Source organism: Oryx dammah, unplaced genomic scaffold (assembly GCF_014754425.2).
Source record: "Oryx dammah isolate SB20612 unplaced genomic scaffold, SCBI_Odam_1.1 HiC_scaffold_2, whole genome shotgun sequence".
NCBI classification, from domain to species: domain Eukaryota; kingdom Metazoa; phylum Chordata; class Mammalia; order Artiodactyla; family Bovidae; genus Oryx; species Oryx dammah.
In genome coordinates this window covers 89,177,799-89,196,912 of record NW_024070186.1, presented here as the reverse complement: position 1 = coordinate 89,196,912, position 19,114 = coordinate 89,177,799, and the positions used below count along the sequence as shown (strand labels likewise).

General features: G+C 50.6%; 1 protein-coding gene across 1 annotated transcript in view; it reads left to right on the top strand.

Annotated features, from left to right (window-relative positions):
• Positions 1–19,114, top strand: part of PDIA5 (protein disulfide isomerase family A member 5) — a 92,248-nt gene that overhangs the window by 36,869 nt on the left and 36,265 nt on the right. The window contains exons 7-10 of the mRNA XM_040250410.1: positions 2,487–2,547; positions 7,820–7,887; positions 15,168–15,259; positions 15,350–15,421. Of these exons, the coding sequence (XP_040106344.1) occupies positions 2,487–2,547; positions 7,820–7,887; positions 15,168–15,259; positions 15,350–15,421 (293 nt within the window). The remainder of the gene's footprint in view (positions 1–2,486; positions 2,548–7,819; positions 7,888–15,167; positions 15,260–15,349; positions 15,422–19,114) is intronic.

Below are 19,114 nucleotides of genomic sequence, written 5' to 3'. Positions count from 1 at the left end.
GACCTAAAGGTGCCTCTTTGTCCATGGGTGCCTGTGTTTTTATCATGTGCACACATGACCTAAAGGTGCCTTTTTGTCCATGGGTGCCTGTGTTTTTATCATGTGCACACGTGACCTAAAGGTGCCTCTGTCCACGGGTACCTATGTTTTTATCATGTGCGCATGTATGCCTTACTTGGTTGACTGCGCCTTCCCACTGGGATGGTCAAGAACTTCTTTGTCACATTTCAAATGGCCTGTGCAACAAGCAGTGCTTTTTTGTAGATGGAGGGAGAATGTTCATTTTATCTTGAGAAGATAAAACGTACCTTTTATCTTCCTCTGACTCCCTTCCCTTTTCATTTAAAATCATTGACTCTTGATGCTTGTTATTAGCTCAGAAGGAAATGATGCCATTTATACTTTCTGGAGGAGGGATCATGTGTGATCATCATGAGATAACCAAGTGGGCCTTTCAGATGAAGGTGTTTCGAATTAAGGCGCTGGGCATCAACATTTTGGGGACAGAAAGTGCCGGTGTCATCAGCTGGAAGAAGAAGGAGGAGGGGAGGAGGGCCCAGTGTCCGGAGGCGGTGGCTCCTGTGCCCATAGCCATGAAAAGACAGACAGCCTGGACCGATGGTTTCTCCCGGGTGGATTTTATGATAATACGTGTTTTTAAAGCCTCTCAGACAAGCGATTGCCTGCTGCCTCCTTCCCCCAGAATGTTCATGTCCTGAAACTCCTAAAATTGCTCTTCTGTAACTAGAAATATTAAGCAGAGATATCTTTTCCACGCCTGTAGGCAGTCCTCTTATTATACTGTGTACTGTTTTCTCTCATGTAGAAATATTAACTGCTTTTGTGCTAATAAAATCCACATATAAAATAACTGAAGTTCCAAATTCAAGTTTGAATTGCTGACTTCTGTTTGTAAACTTGAGTTCCACACTTATTTGAAGGTAATTAAGCAACTTTGAATGTAATATGATATTTGTTACTGTTCAGGGTATGATACCAAATTGCTGCAGGCTCAGGAAAACCTTTTCTTAGATCTTTTTAACAGTTTTAGCTCCAGGGATTCCAGAAGATCATTTTCAAAGCATCCTCCACTCCTAGTCAGGGTCAAAGATCTTGGTTACTGATTCTCTTCAAATGGATGCCTCTACCCTCTAGATATATAAGAAAGAGTTAACATTATCAGAATTGATTATGTAATGTTTTAAATTCTCATAAAATATTTTAATCTTTTTTCTCTTACTGAAAAATTATAACTAATATACATTCATTGTTGAAAATTTTAAAAATACAGCTTAAGCATAAAAGAAAAAAAAATCACCCCATCCCTGCCTACTGAGAGATACTCACTGCCAGTATTTTCTGTAGCCTTCAGGCTTTCAGTGTAATACACACATAAACATTACATTTTATATGCTGTTTTGTCACTTGCTTTCCCCCCTTACTTAATGTGACATGCGCATCTTATTGTGACATTAAATATCCCTCTCCATCGTTTCTAATGCTGCGGTAGTATTCCATTGTGCAGGATGTGCCGTCATCTATTTACCTAATGCCTTGTTGCTGCCAGGAAGCCTGCATTTTGAAATTTCCTCTTATTTTCTTTATTATTCAAGAGAGAAAAACCTCTAATTTTCTTCCATGGAAACTGGTTAGAGGAGCTTATTTTAATCAAAATGTGCTCTGTCATGGTGCTACTCCGCAGTCCTCGATAGATCTGCTTTTTCCCGAACATCATTGACTGGTTGGAAGAAAAGTCTCCTGCCCTGCTTTGCACTAAAGTTTCTCCATTAGCATTGTTGTGACCATTTGTCTTTTTACATTTATTATATTCATTTAACAAATGATTATATATTGCCTGATAACCAGCCAGGCACCGTTCTAAGGGTTTTCCAAATACAAATGATGCACTTAGCTTGTAGCCTCCTGGGGATGGGTGCATCTCATCCTTATGCTCCTGTGTGCGCCATGGTCTTCTGGGCCCTGGATGGTTGGTGGCATGACAGGGCTGGGCTGGGGCAGGTTCACGGGGGTGGGTGAGCCTGGGTTGTGTGACGAGCAGATTCCCGCCTGGCCAAGTTGGGCCTCTATGAAAACAAGCACCCACCATAGCAGAGCCGTAGATCACAGAACAAGAGACAGCCTCGTGGGGCCCAGTTGGCTCCTTGCAGTGTTTTCATTGTTGGGTGGGAGCTGAAAGTAAGGCTGGTAACCTGGTCCCACCTACCTCGTCCCGCCAGGTGGCCTTGGGAAAGCCATTTGTCCCCTCGGGCCCTCAGTTTCCCTGTCTGTAACGTGTGCGGTAGCTAGAATAGATGGTCTCTGACGGCCTTTCAGCCCCTGGCTTGCTAGGATCTGTACTGCGCTCCATCCCCCGAGTTAGACTGTGGGATTTCAGAAGTGCTTGCCACACACCACCCCCAGGGATCCCCAGGGTTGTTGCCTCTGTCCTGTGTTGTCTCTGACTTGGGATGTTCTGTGTGCCTCAGGACTTCCGTCGGCTCCTGAAGAAGGAAGAGAAGCCGATCCTGATGATGTTTTATGCTCCATGTGAGTGCCTTTCTCCTCTGCACTCAAGTTGGACGGTCAGACTCTGGGCGGGGCCGCCATGGCTGTGAGGGGGACGGAGCACTAGCCCCCGGCCTCCCTTTGGAACACCTAGGCCTGCCTAGTTGCTGTGCTCACCCTGTCTCTCTGCCTGCACCTCTCTCCTTTGTTTGTGCCTTTTCGTCTGGCCCTGCCCCTCCATCCACATGTTTTTCTCTCACCGCCATTGGCATCCTTCTGTCCCCTTCCCCCGGCATCTGCTCCAGGTACCTCCACCTTCCCTGCCCCCTGCCTCCTGTGGCCTGAAGCCCTTGGCTGGCAGCTGTGCAGCCGGTGGAGCTGTGCAGCCGGTGGAGCTGTGCCTCGGCCCTGACATGCTCTCTGTGGTTACCGCTGCTGACCATCCAGAGCCTGGCCGGCCTCGGGGCAGCCACACATCCAGCTGGGAGGGCTGAGGGATCAGGACCAGGGAGAAAGGGGCCCACTATTGGGGTTCAGTCTCTATATGAGGCTAGAGGTCGTGAGAACAGCAGAAGGGTCACTGAGCTGGTGAGCAGAAGACCTGGGTTCTAATTCCAACTGTGTCATCAATGCGCTAGGTGACCTTGGTCAAGTCCTCACCGCTCTGTGCCTCAGTTTCCATTTCTGAGAGGGCAGAAAGGGGCTGGATCCAAGCTGTGGCTTTCACACTTTTGGACTGTATTTGTAGTATTAAGCATATTTTACACTGCAGCCCTGTACACCGTAAGTATATAAACTATATATATAAGCTGCAAAATTTCACTAAACCAGACTTACCCTTCCTTACTGCTTGCCATCCACTCTACCAGATGTGGAAGACCTGATATTTTCTTTTTTATTGTTTTTTCCTGCTGCTTCATAATCCTCTAATAAAGGGTCAGCAAATCATGGCCTGTGGACTGGCTGCCTTTTCTGTAGATTAATTTTTGTTGGAACGCAGCCACATCGCTTCATGTGGCTCTTCCCAGCATGTTGTCTGTGGCTGCCTTCTAGCTGCAGCTGTGGAATGGAGCAGTTGTCCTCCAAGCCACAGATACTCCCCCATCTGGGCCACCTCTGAAGTCTGACTTGTCCCTACCCATGGATCGAAAAGCAAAGACCTAAAGGCCCGAGCAAGAGAGGTGTGTGTGATGGGAGGTGGGTGTGTCCAGACATGTCTGTAGCTTGAGTGGGTGGCATAGGGTTCTGTTTACTTTTTTTAAACTACAACAGGAAGTGGGATATATATATATTGTGTGTGTGTGTATATATATATATTATATATATTTGAAATTTGTTTATTTTAATTGGAGGATAATTACTTTACAATACTGTGGTGGTTTTTGCCATACATCAATATGAATCAGCCATAGGTATACATGTGTCCCCTCCATCCTGAAACCCCTCCCACCTCCCTCCCTACCCTGTCTCCTGGATTGCTCGGTGACCCCTACCCGGCTTCCCACCTCACCCCAGGACTGTGCCTGCCCATGGAAAGAGGCCCTGGAGTCCCACTTCCTGTTAGGTCTGGCTCTGCCCAGGTGGCCTGCACTGTAACCCCTGATCTTTCTCTCTGTGAACGTTCACTGCTTGGTGTCACCCGTTTTTGTTTCTCCTTGTGTGCATGTGCTGCTGCTGCTGCTAAGTCGCTTCAGTCGTGTCCGACTCTGTGAGACCCCAGAGACTGCAGCCCACCAGGCTCCCCCGTCCCTGGGATTCTCCAGGCAAGAACACTGGAGTGGATAGCCTTTCCCTTCTCCAGGGGATCTTAGGTCTCCCGCATTGTGGGCGGATTCCTTACCAGCTGAGCCACAAGGGAAGCCCAAGAATACTGGAGTGGGTAGCCTATCCCTTCTCCAGAAGATCTTCCCGAACCAGGAATTGAACCGGGATCTCCTGCATTGCAGGCAGATTCTTTACCAACTAAGCTATGAGGCCTGCCCAACTGTGAATGGCTTCAGGAATTATCCTGCTCACACAGCTCCTGAGGATGGGCCTCCTTTGGTTCATCTTAGAACGCTTCCGGTCTCAACACATTGGCTAAATGAGACTAAAACAGTGACGTCAGTATGCAGTCCATGTCATGAGGCAGGTTCACGGTACAACTGGGCAGGCTTTAGTGTAATGATCTAGGAGTCCCAGAGAGAGGTCCCCTGGCAATGTGCACCTAAGTGCATGTGCCATCCTCCCCCCCCGACAGCACCTCCCCAGGCTGTCTGGCGGGGCAACCATCCTCATCACAGGAGGCAGGACTATGAGCAGAATTATCTTCCTAGAGTAGAAAGCTAGGACAGAAGAAGCTAGGTTTCTTGTAGGTGTTACAGAATGATTAGTAGTGAGGAGGGAGGGAGGAAACTTGGAGCTGTTTACACTTGTGAGGGCCAGATTGGATGGCTTTCTGGGTCCCAGGTACCCCCAGATTCTGTGGGTGCTGTTGTGCTCGTATACTTATCCTCTCAAGCCCTTGTGGCCTTATAATTCAGCTTATTCCTGAGAGTCACCAGATCCCTCACTGGGAAGTCCTTCAGGACACTGTTCCTTTGATCACGGCTAGGGTGATTAGTCCATCCTAAAGGACTAATGCTAAAGCTGAAACTCCAGTACTTTGGCCACCTCATGCGAGGAGTTGACTCATTGGAAAAGACTCTAATGCTGGGAGGGATTGGGGGCAGGAGGAGAAGGGGATGACAGAGGATGAGATGGCTGGATGGCATCACCGACTCAATGGACATGAGTCTGAGTGAACTCTGGGAGTTGGTGATGGACAGGGAGGCCTGGCATGCTGTGATTCATGGGGTCGCAAAGAGTCGGACACGACTGAGCGACTAAACTGAACTGAAGGGTAAATGAACCCAGAGCCAGTGGGAACTTTTAGTTGTGACAAGAAATCTGGGTCCCCAGGACCTACTGAAGTTATTCAGTAAATGCTTGTTGACTGAACTGATGGGAAAATGAATGGGCTGGTGCTCTAAGCTTTGGGGTTTGAGAGTGGTCATTAGTCTTCTCTCTTTCTCTGCCTCCCAGTTATGTCAGCTGAAAGGTAAACTCAAATAAGGACCACCATACCTGCTCTATTTCTGGTAAAGTTCAAGTGGCAGCTGACCTGGCCTAGAGCTTCCTGTTACTCTTCCATTACCCCTCCCCTGCCAATAACCTCTTCACCTGGTACTGCTGATTTCCACCCTGGGGACAGCTGGCCGACTTACCATTCGTTTAGAGGTCACGGGGGATAATGTGATTTGAGGTCACAGACAGGCAGAGCTGGGGGAGAGAGGCCACAGCTCTGAGGACAGGCAGTAAGTTCCGGACTGCAGAATGTGCCCTAGTGGGTGTCTGACCCCCCCATCTCATCAAGTCACTGGCTAAAGAGGGTGAAGGGCTCAAGTGTGCCCCCATCATCCTCCTTCCTGGGAGGTCGACTGACATCCCTGTTCCCGGTGGAAGTGTCTCCCCACCACGAACTGAGAGGTGGGCTCTCGGGCCCTGTGTTGGCAGAGCCTCCCCTCCTGGCGCCGGTCCTTCCTCCCCGACCCCCCAACCCCACCCTCAGGTGTTGGCTCTGCCCTCTGCTTTACGGATGGGGAAGCTGAGGCTCAGACTGCTCTCACTGCTAGCCCCAGGTCACCTAGCAGCGGTCCAGGGGAGATGCAGACCTGGGTCTCACCCTCCCTGGAGCTGAGCTCCTTCCTCTGCTGCATGACCTCCCATCCTTACCACGTGCATCCGCCTCGTGGAGCTTGGACATCCCAGGGAGCTGGCACTGCCTCCTCGGTTTCCGATCTCCTTCCTGAATCCCCACAGTGGGAACAAAGCCCCCTGACAGGTGTCACATGCCTCCCTTCCCAGTGCTGGTGGGGACCACGCTGTGGTGGCAGCTGCTGGGGAGAGGGGCCGCTTGTCCTCTGCGGGCAGACACTAAGGGACCGTGCTGTAGGCTGACCTCATTGCAGTTCCCATGTCCCCCTGAGTCTGAGCCTGAACTAATGGCATAAACTTGAGCTCAGATGTGTTGGCATGTCTGCATGTCTGTTTGTCTGCTGGGCAGGAACGTCACAGAGGGGCTGTGGGCATTTTGAGAGTTTCACGTCAGAATATCCTGCACTGCGTCTTGTATGGTAGATGCAGTGCTGGGGAGATTCGAGTGGTCCCCGGGGAGTTCTGAACTGTTCACGGTCTCCAGTGTTTGTATCTGGCCCAGTGGGTGTGTGCTCCTCTCTGAGCCATGTTGCTGAGGCCTTAGCTAAACGTAGATCAGAGCTTGTCAGCCTGCTGCTGCGTGGTCCTGTCCCTACTGTGCTGTGTCGAGCTGACGTCCAGACTGATGTGGGCTTCAGAAGCATCTCAGAGCCTGTTTTGCAGCAGAGCAGCTGTCAGGAAGAGTAACGGCCTTGTGTGTCAGAATTCCTCCTGACTGAGGAAACTGGGGCTCATGGTCTGTGGGGTCAGTGCCTGTATGTGGCTTGTTCTCGTTGAAGGGAAGGAACGGGTTTAAATCAGAGTATCTCTGAGGTAGTACTGGGTATTGGCGGCCCTGAGTCCCCCAGGTTTGGGGGCTTCACCACCCAGGAGAGGAGTGTGACTGTAATGGACCAGAGAGGGTAGAGCCAGAGACATCAGAGAGAATGAACGCCGGTGTCAGTGCTGGAAGGGGCCTGAGGCCGTCTGCTCCAAGCTCCCTCGTTTGCCGGGAGGGGCAGTAGAGAGAGGAGGTGACCTGTCAGGGTCATCGGTCAGGTCGAGGGAAGAGGAGGATGGAGTGTCAGATCCTGGCCAGCGCTCGGCTGCCTCCTGTCATGGTGTGATTACCTGTTAATGAGGGAAAAGAGGCAAGAAATGCCCAAAGCCGCTGTATGGGTGGTTGCACGTTTTCCCTCCTACTAGCATTTGCTCCAGGTTCATCTGCAGCCCCTGGCTGGGCAGTGAGGGGAGGCTTTCAGCTGTGCCTGAAGCGGGCACTCCCCTGGCTCTCTGGATTCCTGTTGAACTCTTCACCCGCTCTCCGTTACTCAGTGCTTTGCTCTCCCCGAGCTGTGTCAGCTTTGACAGTCCCGCACCTGTTGAGGGACTGCTGGGCTGGGTCCTGTTTCATGCCGTGGAGTTTGTCTGCTCTGGGGACTGGAGCCTTTGCCTCTGAGCCTGTGTGTTCCCAGAGCCTGGGCGGTCCTGGCTTCTGGAAGTGGGATAAATGCTTGTCGGTAGAGGTGGGCCTGAAGGGAGAGAGGGCTGAGCATGGGGCCCATTGTAACCATTTCATTTCTCTCCTGCTGGTGACCAGGGTGCAGCGTGTGCAAGAGGATAATGCCACACTTCCAGAAGGCTGCGACCCAGCTGCGGGGCCAGTTCGTAAGTGAGGTGCCAGGGGCCAGGCAGGGCTGGCTGCTGGCTCTCGACTTCTCCTTCTCACTTGGGGAGACGGCAGGGGGAGGGGACAGGGCACGTTTTAAAATCGTGAGAAGGACTTATTATTGCTGCCCCTGGCGTGTGGTTCAGAGACCTATCCTCAGTGGATGCTGAAGACTCCCCAGATTTCTGGGACCAGGAGAATTTGGGGCCTGTCGAAGGCCAGTGATGAAATAGCCAGGACGGTAGCAGAAAGCCCTGTGGTGTGCAGAGGCCAGGGGCTGACTGTAGACCATCAGGGTCTACAATGCTGGGGGCTGGGCTCCAGGGCAGGCTGAGGCTCCGGATGCTGGGCAGCCTAGTGGCAAAGAAAGAGGCACAGTGACCCCGGTGGTGGGCCCAGAGCACACGCGGGCCCATGAGGCAGCCTCCTGCCCAGGCATGTAGGGCTCTATGGCTCCGGAGGGACCAGGAGGGACATCGTCTGTGGGGCAGGAGGGATGTTGGGACTGCAGTGGAGCAAGGTGGTGGGGAGCTGGAGACCCAAACACACCAGTTCTCTGAAGGAGTGTGCAGGGGGAGTGGACAGGAGACAAGGTCGTCTCAGGGTCACCCACCTTTGGGAGACAGGAAGGGGAAGGCGAGCCACAGAGGAAACGGGCCTTCAGAGAAGTAGGAGCAACCAGGATGGTCAGTGAGGAAGGAGGGCAGGCCAGGGCGGCCAGACCTCACCCAGGGCTGAGCATCAGTCACTGACCCTGCTCGTCTCTGTATTTCTCCTGCCGCCTTGCCAGGCTTACCTCATCTGTGCCATAGGTCTGTCCATTTTCACACTTACGCCCAGCCACAGATGTTTTGAGGTTTTTGTTTGGTTAGTTTGGGGTGTTTTGCTTGTTTTTATTTTGCTTTTTGGTGGCAACAGAAAAATAACTGCTGGCTCCTCTGGGAGCATGAAAAAGTCCATATGCCTTTCCTGAAAGGTAGTCAGGAGGTGCCATCTCAGTGGGGCAGGCCAGAGTCCTGCTACAGGAGTTCTGAGATCTTAAAACTCATCCTGATCTTTATGGATCAAATTGGTGATTTTCAGAGTCAATTTAAAAAGTTTAAATGGTGGCCTCTGCTAGCCAGCCCCAGGATTGGGTTGCAAAGAGCCACGTGCTTTCTCTTCTGACCTCATTTCTGGGGTGACACCAGGGTCCCGCTTGTTCCTCACTAATGAATTATTAGCAAGCTGCCTGGAGACGTTTGGCCCTGCGGCACACATACATCACTCTGGGGAAGTTTCACTGCACCTTTTGGGGCCTCAGTAGATACCATATTTTAAGATGATTTTACCTGAAGTAAAGACTTAATTACCCACAAGTTCTCACCCGCATAGTCTTCCCTTGTGGCTCAAATGATAAAGAATCTGCCTGCAGTGCCAGAGACCTGGGTTCAATCCCTGATCAGGAAGATCCCCTGGAGAAGGGCATAGCAACCCACTGCAGTATTCTTGCCTGGAGACTCATGGATGGAGGAGCCTGGTGGGCTACAGTCTATGGAGTTGCAAAGAGTCATACACAAACTAAGCGACTTTCACTTTCTTACCCACTGCTCAGCTCAGCCTCCAAACTCTGGTCCAGCCCCAGTCAGATCACAGATTAGCTAGCCAGTCCCATCAAAGCAGGTAAGGTCTTGGTGCTAATTTCTAGCACCTTCTGGAAGATTCTAGCCAATGCTGCATCTACCTGCCAAATGCATTTTTCCTGGCCCCTCCCGTGGTCCCCCAGAGCCTGTCCCTGCATTGCATGGTCTTGTCTGCTCATCTTTGCTTATGTTCTGAATCACTTTATCCACAGTTGATACTGATTATGAGGAGGTTTTCTAACTGAGAGATGAGCTTCTTAAGCATTTCTTCAGTACAGAGGATGGGCCAAGCTCAGAGTAGGAGCCAGACATGTCCTAATGAATGAAAGAATGGGCACGTGGCTTACTGCTCCTGAGTACATTTTGTTTTAAGCTGTATGTTTACATTAAAAGTGATGTTCTCCTTTTTAAAAGAAGTCAGAGCATCAGTTCCTAGGGACAGAGGCAAAGGAGGAAGGATGTTTGTGGAACAAGGGCCTTCTTTTCTGGCCCCTGAGTTCATACTAGGTTCACACTAGTCTCTACAATGTTTGCCCTGCAGATTACTTGTTAAGGGTACCTGCTCCCACAAAAGGAAAGAAAGAACAAAATAAAACAGTGCTCGCTGCTCCTGTTTGGGCCCAGGTCAGAGGGTCTGGCCGACTGACCCCAGCTTTGACAGGTGTTAGTTTCCTCTGTGTTATGTGAACTCATCCATTTCTTTGCTTCTGTATTTTCTTACTTGGGGCTTGTTTTGTTCTTCTTTCCCCTTGGTTTCTTAGGAAAGTATCTTTTGAAAAGTTTTCACCTTTCCTAGCTCCATTAGGGGAAGGGTCCTCACCACTACGAACATCACCTACTTCGGGAAGTCCTTCGAGGCCAGGGCTCGTGGTTGCAGCCATAGCCTCCCAAGAACGGGGCAGCCAGAGGGGTGGATTCCTTTTTGTCCTCGAACCTGGGGCAGAGATGGACTCCTTGTTCCCTGAAATCGAAAGCTCACCCCCTCCACACTGCTGAAATCCACTGGTTAGCACCTCCTATCTTCTCTTCATCTCTGTCATCTTTGAGCTGTCTTTGGCTGGCCCTGTCTGTGGCAGGGGTTAGAAACCTTCCTCCTCAACAGATTTCTTGGGAGGCATCCAATCTGATGATGTCATTAAGATGGGAGCCAGGCTGGGTCAGGGATGCACAGCCTTTGCCATTTTCCAAACTCAGATCCTCCTCTTCTTTTTTGCTGTCACTGAGTCATCGCATTTGTCCCATCTAGTCCCGCTGATTGACACCCTTAGCAGCCAGCACAGCTGCCAGAATGAGCCCATGCCTGCCCACCTCCTCTTCCCAGCCTTGCCAGTTATCGACGTCTACGCCAAGTCTTTTGTTAACCTTGGCGATGATGGGCCATCTGGGTGTAAATGGTGAAATGGGTTGGTCTTGGCAACAGGTTTGTGCAGAGCAGACTTTGCTGATGGCTGTTACTAACTGGCTGGGAGATCTTGGGCAAGTAGCCCTAGAGGCTTCATTTCCCCATTCTTAAAATGGGGATGATAACACCAGCCCTGCCTGCCTCACTGGGCTGTTGGAAGAGTGAACAGGCTGGTGCATGGGGACAGCTCTGTAACCTGCAGACACTTCACAGATACAGATGATGGGCACCCCCCAGCCCACTGCTCTGTGCTTGCTGTTCCTTCCACTCACTGCATGGAGTGCTCCGAGGGTTCTGCTTTCCACTCTCTTTTCTTTCTTAGTAACGCACTGGAATGAGGGCCTGACACTGTGCTCTCCTTGTCTTCTACGGACTGTCCCTCAGTGGTTTTTTATCTGTGTCGATAGCTCATAAGAGGTAGCTCCGTGGAGACTGAGTCTCTAAGCTCGAGTACTGTGTGTCGGACTGCTTGCTTGACATCTTGGTCTGGATTTCTCTTCCTGGGTCCCAGATGCAGGGAGTCTAAAATATTTACTAAAATTCAGTATCTTTCCATCTGGCAGGCGGCCAGCTTTCCCCCATGCCTCCTGAGCACCGCAGGCTCCTCTGCCAGGCTGTCACCATCCATCTCCCCCTCGATACATCCTCCATCCGAGAAGAGACCTGCCCACCAGCCTGGGTCGGACCCCACTGAACCCATCCAGCGTGGCTGCTGTGACTGCTCACTTATCTCCCTGACCCCACAGCTTTCCCCTTACAACCCCCAGGAGCTCTCCAGCACCTCCTGAATAAAGTCCTGGTTTCTTAGACACTAAAGGCTGGTCCGCAGCCTCAGCAAACCTGCCTGCCTTCTCTCACTGCCTTCTCTTGTGTCCTGCAGTTAAACCAACGTGGTCCCCAGTTCTTGAGCCGCATCTTGGTTTGTCTTACCTCTGTTTTCTCTTTCTGGAATGTCTGTGGAAATCTTATCCTCCTTGACTACTCGCTCACATGCTCCTGCTTTGTGGAGTTTCTATGATTCTTCTGTGCTTGTCCCCACAACCATGGGACATGGGCTGGACAGGAGGAAGGCCATGTTGTGCCAGCCAACTGACCCGCAGCACACACAGTTCCGTGTCAGGCAGCCCTCACTTCTCTGCAGGCTGAGGTCAGTTTTGCCTCATTTGGAATCACAAACTCCAAAAAGTGCTTGTCAGTAGTTGTTCAAAAAATAATTACCTCGTTAACTAATAAATGCTCCCAAAGTAGTCAAAACTGCTGCAAAAAGCCAGAAAATTAAGACTTCATTACAAGCAAAGGTGGTTGACAAAGGCCACCTTCTGGGTGGGATTTGCTTTGCCTTAAGAGATGGATCGGAGAAGGCAATGGCACCCCACTCCAGTACACTTGCCTGGAAAATCCCATGGATGGAGGAGCCTGGTGGGCTGCAGTCCATGGAGTCGCTAAAAGTCGGACACGACTAAGCGACTTCACTTTCACTTTTCTCTTTCATGCATTGGAGAAGGAAATGGCAAGCCACTCCAGTGTTCTTGCCTGGAGAATCCCAGGGACGAGGGAGCCTGGTGGGCTGCTGTCTGTGGGGTCGCACAGAGTCGGACATGACTGAAGCGACTTAGCAGCAAGAGATGGATGCGTCTTCTGTGGTGGCCAAGAGATGGGGTGTGGGCAACCTGAGCACAGGGCTAGAAGACTCAGGAGTCGGTGCCAAGAAAGCACAGTGTGGGCTCTGGGAATGTGAGCGGATTTGCAGAGCTTCCTAGTGGTATTCATATTAGTGATGACAGCTAACAGATTCTGAGTGTTGTAGATACTTTGCTTGCACTGTCTCATTTAGTCTTCACAGAAGCCAGAAGATGGGGCTGCAGATGAGGAAACTGAGGTGCAGATGCAACTGTGACTTCAAGGAGAACATCTGCTGAGAGGGGAGTTAGGCTTTAGACCCAGCATCCTGACCCCAAGCCCACACTGTGGTACATTTCCATCTTCAAGGTGCCCGAGACAGCCAAGAGTCCAGCTGCCTCCTGGAGCAGAGCTCTCAGCAGACCATGTCCTTCCTGGGAGAAATTAAGGGTTTTGTAGGAAAGAAGAATTAAAAAATGAGATAGGGACCATATGATCTTTGAGTGTGGAGTTAGATGTTGGCCTCCATTCAGTGGAACTGAAGGGTTTTGTGCAGGGAAGTGATGTAATGAAAGAGGAGGATGTGGAAGATTAATCTTGTGGTGAATGTGCACCGACAATGAGATCAATTAGACATAAAAAAAGAACTTTAAAGTAGACAGTTATTACTGGAACTGGCTGCTGAATCAGTCTGGGGAAATGAGCAGAAGGGCTTTTAGAGGGTTCCAGAGCTTCTAGTAAATCTATCTCAGGTTTATTTTCCCTGTATTCCTTGTAGCACCCCAAAATGGGATGGGAGGAAACAAATCAGATTAGCAAGCATTTATTGTGTGTGTCGGAGAAGGCAATGGCACCCCACTCCAGTACTCTTGCCTGGAAAATCCATGGATGGAGGAGCCTGGTAGGCTGCAGTCCATGGGGTCGCTAAGAGTCAGACATGACTGTGCGACTTCACTTTCACTTTTCACTTTCATCCATTGGAGAAGGAAATGGCAACCCACTCCAGTGTTCTTGCCTGGAGAATCCCAGGGACGGCAGAGCCTGGTGGGCTGCCATCTATGGGGTCGCACAGAGTCAGACACGACTGAAGCGACTTAGCAGCAGCAGCAGCAGCAGCATTGTGTGTCTGCTTTACACCAGAAACTGTGCTGGGTATTTAAAATGGTTGGTATGTTTAGATGCCTTGCAGGATGGAGCTGCCAGAGGCCCAGGTGATTCCCACCACTGAGAATTTGGTAGGAAATAATGAATTTGAGCAGCAGTTTTGTGCTAAGTTGCTCAATTGTGTTCAGTTCTTTGTGGCCCCATGTGACCCGCCAGGCTCCTCTGTTTGTGGGATTCTCCAGGCAAGAATAGTGGAGTGGGTAGCCACTTCCTTCTCCAGGGGTCTTCCTGATTCAGGGATTGAACCCAGGTCTCTGGTGTTGCAGGCGATTCTTTACTATCTGAGCCACCAGGGAAGCCCTCTGACTTGGGTCATCTCCTTCAGTTCTCTTAAGAACCCTATGATCTTCTCCTGAACCACATCTTCCAAACAAGGAACCTCAGGGAGGGTAACTTGCCCAGGGTCACACGACTGCCAAGTGGAAGCAGTCTTGCGAGTCAAGTTCACTGTCCACTGAGGCTGCTCTTCCTCATTTTCTCTCCGTATGCCTCCTTATGTATTGTTCAGCAAAATTCCACTTCCTGGTTTCTCCTCTCTGCTTCTCTAACCACTGCTAGCTTTTTTGAACTTCTTCCCTCCCCTCTATGCTGCCTGGCTTTGTGGGGGTCTTCCTGCATCTGGCTATGCTTTGTTCTCCTGTGATGACAGAGCCAAAGTCTTCTTTCTGGGCACCTGATCCTGCCCTACAGGAAAAAGTTGCTGCTTTGGGAAAGGAGTTCCTGGGGACTCATTCTGGGTTGCTCTTAGCATACAGTCTTATTGTCGGTAACACAGCTACTGAGGCTCCTTTTCCATTCACGGTGTTGGCATATGTGGACCCTAGGAACCAGAGTGTGTTCAGACTTCAGAGATGATGGTCAGGTCAGGCCATAGGTGATGGTCACCCACAGGTCACCTAACCGGGTCTGGAGGGAGCAGAGTCAGGCAGGTGGGTCATCCTGAGAACTCCACACCCTCTTTGGCCACATGAGCTGTGTAATCTGAGAATGTGGTGCATGAAGCCAGGGTGAACAGACTGAGGTGTCCAGGAAGGTGTCTGAGGACCCCGTGGAGTGACTGAGTGAAGAGTACGCTCTTAGTTGGCCTGGGCAGAGAAAAGGCATAGTATGAACTTGGGAGGCAGTGACCCTACTCTCGGACCTGATTGACCTTGGTAACGAGGCCAGGTTTCCTCTTCAGTCCTCAGAACTGTGTTTGGCTCTGGGATGATCCTCCCTGCAGGGCGGGCAGGTGGGAATGCCTGTCTGGGAGGCAACCCTCGGCCCAGATGCCTGTCTTTTCCAGAGCGCTCGGGCATTGTTCCTAGCTGGCTTGGCATGCCGTGCTCCCCTCTGCACTGCACGCGTCAGTTTCTAAGGCTCAGTCCCCATCATCTGTTTCTGGTGGGACAGCTGAACAAGCTGTGTGTGGATGAAGGGAAAGGCATCTGTAGGCAGAGAGTAGACGGGTCTGTTCTCCCTTTGCTCCCAGGTGCTGGCCGGGATGAATGTCTACCCCTCGGAATTTGAAAACATCAAGGAGGAGTACAGCGTGCGTGGCTACCCCACCATCTGCTATTTCGAGTAAGTCCCCTGCCTCCCTGTGGACGCTGCTCCCCCCACCTTGGCGTCTGCCCCGTGGCTGAGCCTGTGGTTTCTTCCCACATTTCACAGGAAAGGACGGTTTCTGTTCCAGTATGACAGCTATGGGTCCACAGCTGAGGACATTGTGGAGTGGCTGCAGAAGTAAGTTGGCATTTGCCTTGGTGGGGTTACCCAGTGGGAGGGGTATCTGCCTGGCCCCAGTATCTCCCTGGTCACAGGGCTCTGCCTGGCGGTTGGAGAGTGAATGAGGAAGGAAAGGACCATTTCTTGCTGCCCACACAGCTGATTGTGGGCGGCATCGAGGTGAGGCATCTGTGTGAGTGCAGGATGTGAAAGTTGGGAGAATTTCATGTGACTTGCTGTGATGACTACATTTCAGATAGGTTTTCTTTTACCCCCCTTACTGTCTACCTGATGGATAGAAGCATTTCTCACCCAGGATGGCAGGTTTGAGAGAGGTTCTGCTGCAGGTCTCTCTGAAAATAGAGTTGTCAGTCGAATGCTTATTTTAAACATAACACTTTGTATTAGGTGCTGTGAAGCTAAGAAGTGTCCTAATGCCTTAGATTTGCAGACTGCTTTGCGGTTCACCATGCATCCCTGCAGAGCTGCTTCGTAGCACCCTGTCATCCTGTTTGTAATGTGATTAGATCCTTACAACCCAAACCCCCCCCGCCCCGCCCCCCCCCCCCCCATGCTAGGCCGTGTGACTTTTGTGTGATACTTGGACCCTGACCAGTGTGTTGGATGGGGAGTCTGTCTCCCCCACCCCCCTTCTTCATGGCTGGAGTTCTGACCACCCTGATCCGCCCCAAGCACTCACCTACTCTGGGCTCTGCCAGTCATCGCCCACGTGTAGCTATTTGTGCACAGTCCTTGGAATAATAGCAGTATTTAGGGGGCTCCACTTTGTGCCTGACTTTGTTCTAAGCACTTTATGTGGATTCTTATGGAATCCTCAGAACAGATACTATTATCCTTATTTCATGATTTCATGAATGAGGTAACTAAGCAGAGTGATGGAGTGGCTCGTCCAAGCTCCTGCAGCTGACAGGGGCAGGACCAGGCTTGGCCCTGGGCAGCAGCTCCCCTGAGTTCTGGCTGGAGCCCCTCCCCTTTTTACCCAGGTGCCAGCATGGTGGATATTTATTGGCATTATTACTGCATGGGCACAGGGTTAAAGAATTAGTTATCCAAAGACATGGAGGTTGAAAATGTGTGTTTTCAGAATGAGAAAGGAGGATACATTTTGTACAAAAAAAAAAAAACACGCCAGAATCCACAGGAAACAAACTGTTTGATTCTGAAGGCTGAAACTCTCAATCTTCTGTTCCATGGGTTCCCAGGGGCCCAGGAGATAAAATACCACAGCCAAACCATGTTTGCCTGTTGTCTTTTATTTCTTAGAAGCATTTTCACATCTCTGTCTCCATCTCTTACTTCAGTTCCAGCCCATGCCCAGGAAGGCAGCTCCCCATTATTCTGTACTCATTGCCTTAACCTGGGCTTTCACACCCCTGTTTTCCTTTTCATTTGATAATAAGCATGTCCTCTCCTCCAGCCAGACATATCTCGCTCTGCTTTGGGAGAAGGTTTCAACAAATGGCAATCTCATTTGTCACCAGAGCATAAAATCTGTCTGCTTCCCTCCCCCTTCTCTAACCTTTTCTTGTTTCAAAATGCACTCACTTTTCTGGTTTCAAAATGCATGAGGTTTATTATTTATTTTTTCAGAAAGTGTTCAGAACTGCTTGCTTTCCTAGACCAGGGGAGCATGTCAGTGGGGGCTCTGAGACAGGTTATTTTCTCCCCTTGGGAACCCACCACTCTGTCCCCACCCCACACACAGCCCCAGCGTGGTTCCTCCACCTTGTCCTGGGCTGGCACCTCCCCACTTCCCACCTCTCCTCGCCTCGCCCCTCATGGAAAGGAGACCTTGTTAGCAGCTTTTGGTTCACCCTGGGTGTGCAGTCTCCATGCTGAGGTTGATGGGGTAACTCTGGGGAAGGGAAGGCAGCCTCTGGGTACCCCTGGGCAGCAGCTCCTCCAAACGCAGGACCATAGCCCACTCTCCCAGCATGGTGGGGGCAGAGAGACGCTTCCTGAAGGATCCCTCATGGACTGCCTCATCTCATGCCCCAACAAGATCTAGGAGTGCCATTGTGCTTCCAGGTAGCTAATTGTTTTTTTCAAAGTCTTTTCTGATTGTAAGGTTATTCAGTGAAGTATATTATTACTGGAAAACTCAAATATTTAGTTAAAGGGGAAAGTGGCCCCCTTACCCTCCTACCCAAGAATAACGTATTGTGGCATTTGACATTTCCTTACAGATTCCCCCCAACAGATAGCCCGCTCTGTGTGTGTTTTTCCCTGGTATCAGGTGTTTTAAGTCTTTACCAGGTTTCCCCCACATCCTGGTTTGTGGGTTGAAGCGATCCCACCTTTCCTGCTGCCCTGCACTTCTTCCCTGGGCCTCTCTGTTGGCTCCTCATGGCTTATGGCAGCTAAATGCAGAAGGATGAGGAGGATGGTCCAGCCTTCCTAGTTCTCCAGATGACTCTCAGAAGCCCAGGAGAGAAGGGCCAAATCCTGCCCTGTGACACGTGACTCTGGCGAGTGGGCAGGGCAGGGCATCCCTGTGTCAGAGCGGCCGGGGGCTCTGGGGTGGTAGCGGTGATCCTGGTGGTTGTGCCCTCTGTGCTCCCAGCAGCTGCATTTCTCATTCCGCTCTCTGCAGATTTCATGCCGCTGAGTTTGGCTTGGCAGGCAGAGTGTTCACAAGTGGCAATCAGTGTTGACCTGGCTACCCAGCTCTGCCTGTGTATTTTTATACGAAGCAGAAGTGGATTGGAAACAAACACAAAGTGTTCTTGACTTGTCATGCTTTAAGTTGCCTCTTCTCGTCTCTGGCATGTGCACCTCCCTCAGGCAAGGACCTGCTCTGTGTGCATTTCGCAGTCCTGGAGAGTCTGGGAGTTAGGGTCACAGGATGGTAAGGGAATGTGAATGTCAGTGAACCTGCCCCCAGCAGTTCCCTTTCAGTGTTGCTTTATCTCTGGGACAGGTGGAGTTACTGATCATGCTTGAACACTTTAGAGAACAGGGCCTCGGTGTTACTGAGTCCAAGCTCGCTCTGCTTGCCTCATGACAGGCCAGTGATTCCGAGAGATAAGGTGTTGAGGCGAGGAGGAAACTTTAATCTGGGAGCTAACTGACCAAGAAGATGGCAGACTAGCGCTTCAAAATAACCATCTTGTCAGGGCCTGGTTGCCAGGTTCTTTTATGGATCAGAGATGAGGGGGAGGAGAGGAAATAAAGTAATAAGACTGTTCAATCCTTGCAAATGTCCCCTAGAGTGGCAAGCCTCAGGCAGGGAGGGGAATGTGTTAGTTTCACTTCCTTACAGTCCTTCACAGGAGGCAGGCCATTATGTACATTTATAATAACTAAAAAGGGTTAAAGTCACTGAAGCAGATCCTGTGTAAATTTAAAATTAACCCTTTGCGGTTACATCGACTCATTTTGAGGGCCCACTCATGTTGAGTGATTCTCATGATTTAGGTTATGAGTAATGTCTAGGGTTACCTGGGTAGTACTTTATACATTTACAAAGTATCTCAAGGCCATTGTCTGTCTAGATGTACCTGCAGGGCAGATCAAGAAGGGCCTGCACGTCTGTTGATAGATGTTTTAAGTCGGACTGGTTGCCTCAGCCCCTAGAGCTGAAAGGTGGAGGAAACGACTCAGAGCCAGGTATTCTGACTCCTAGTCTGGCTCTTTCTCTCTTATCTGCATAGATAGGAGGTTCTTAGTTCTGTTGAGCTGAAGTTTCTT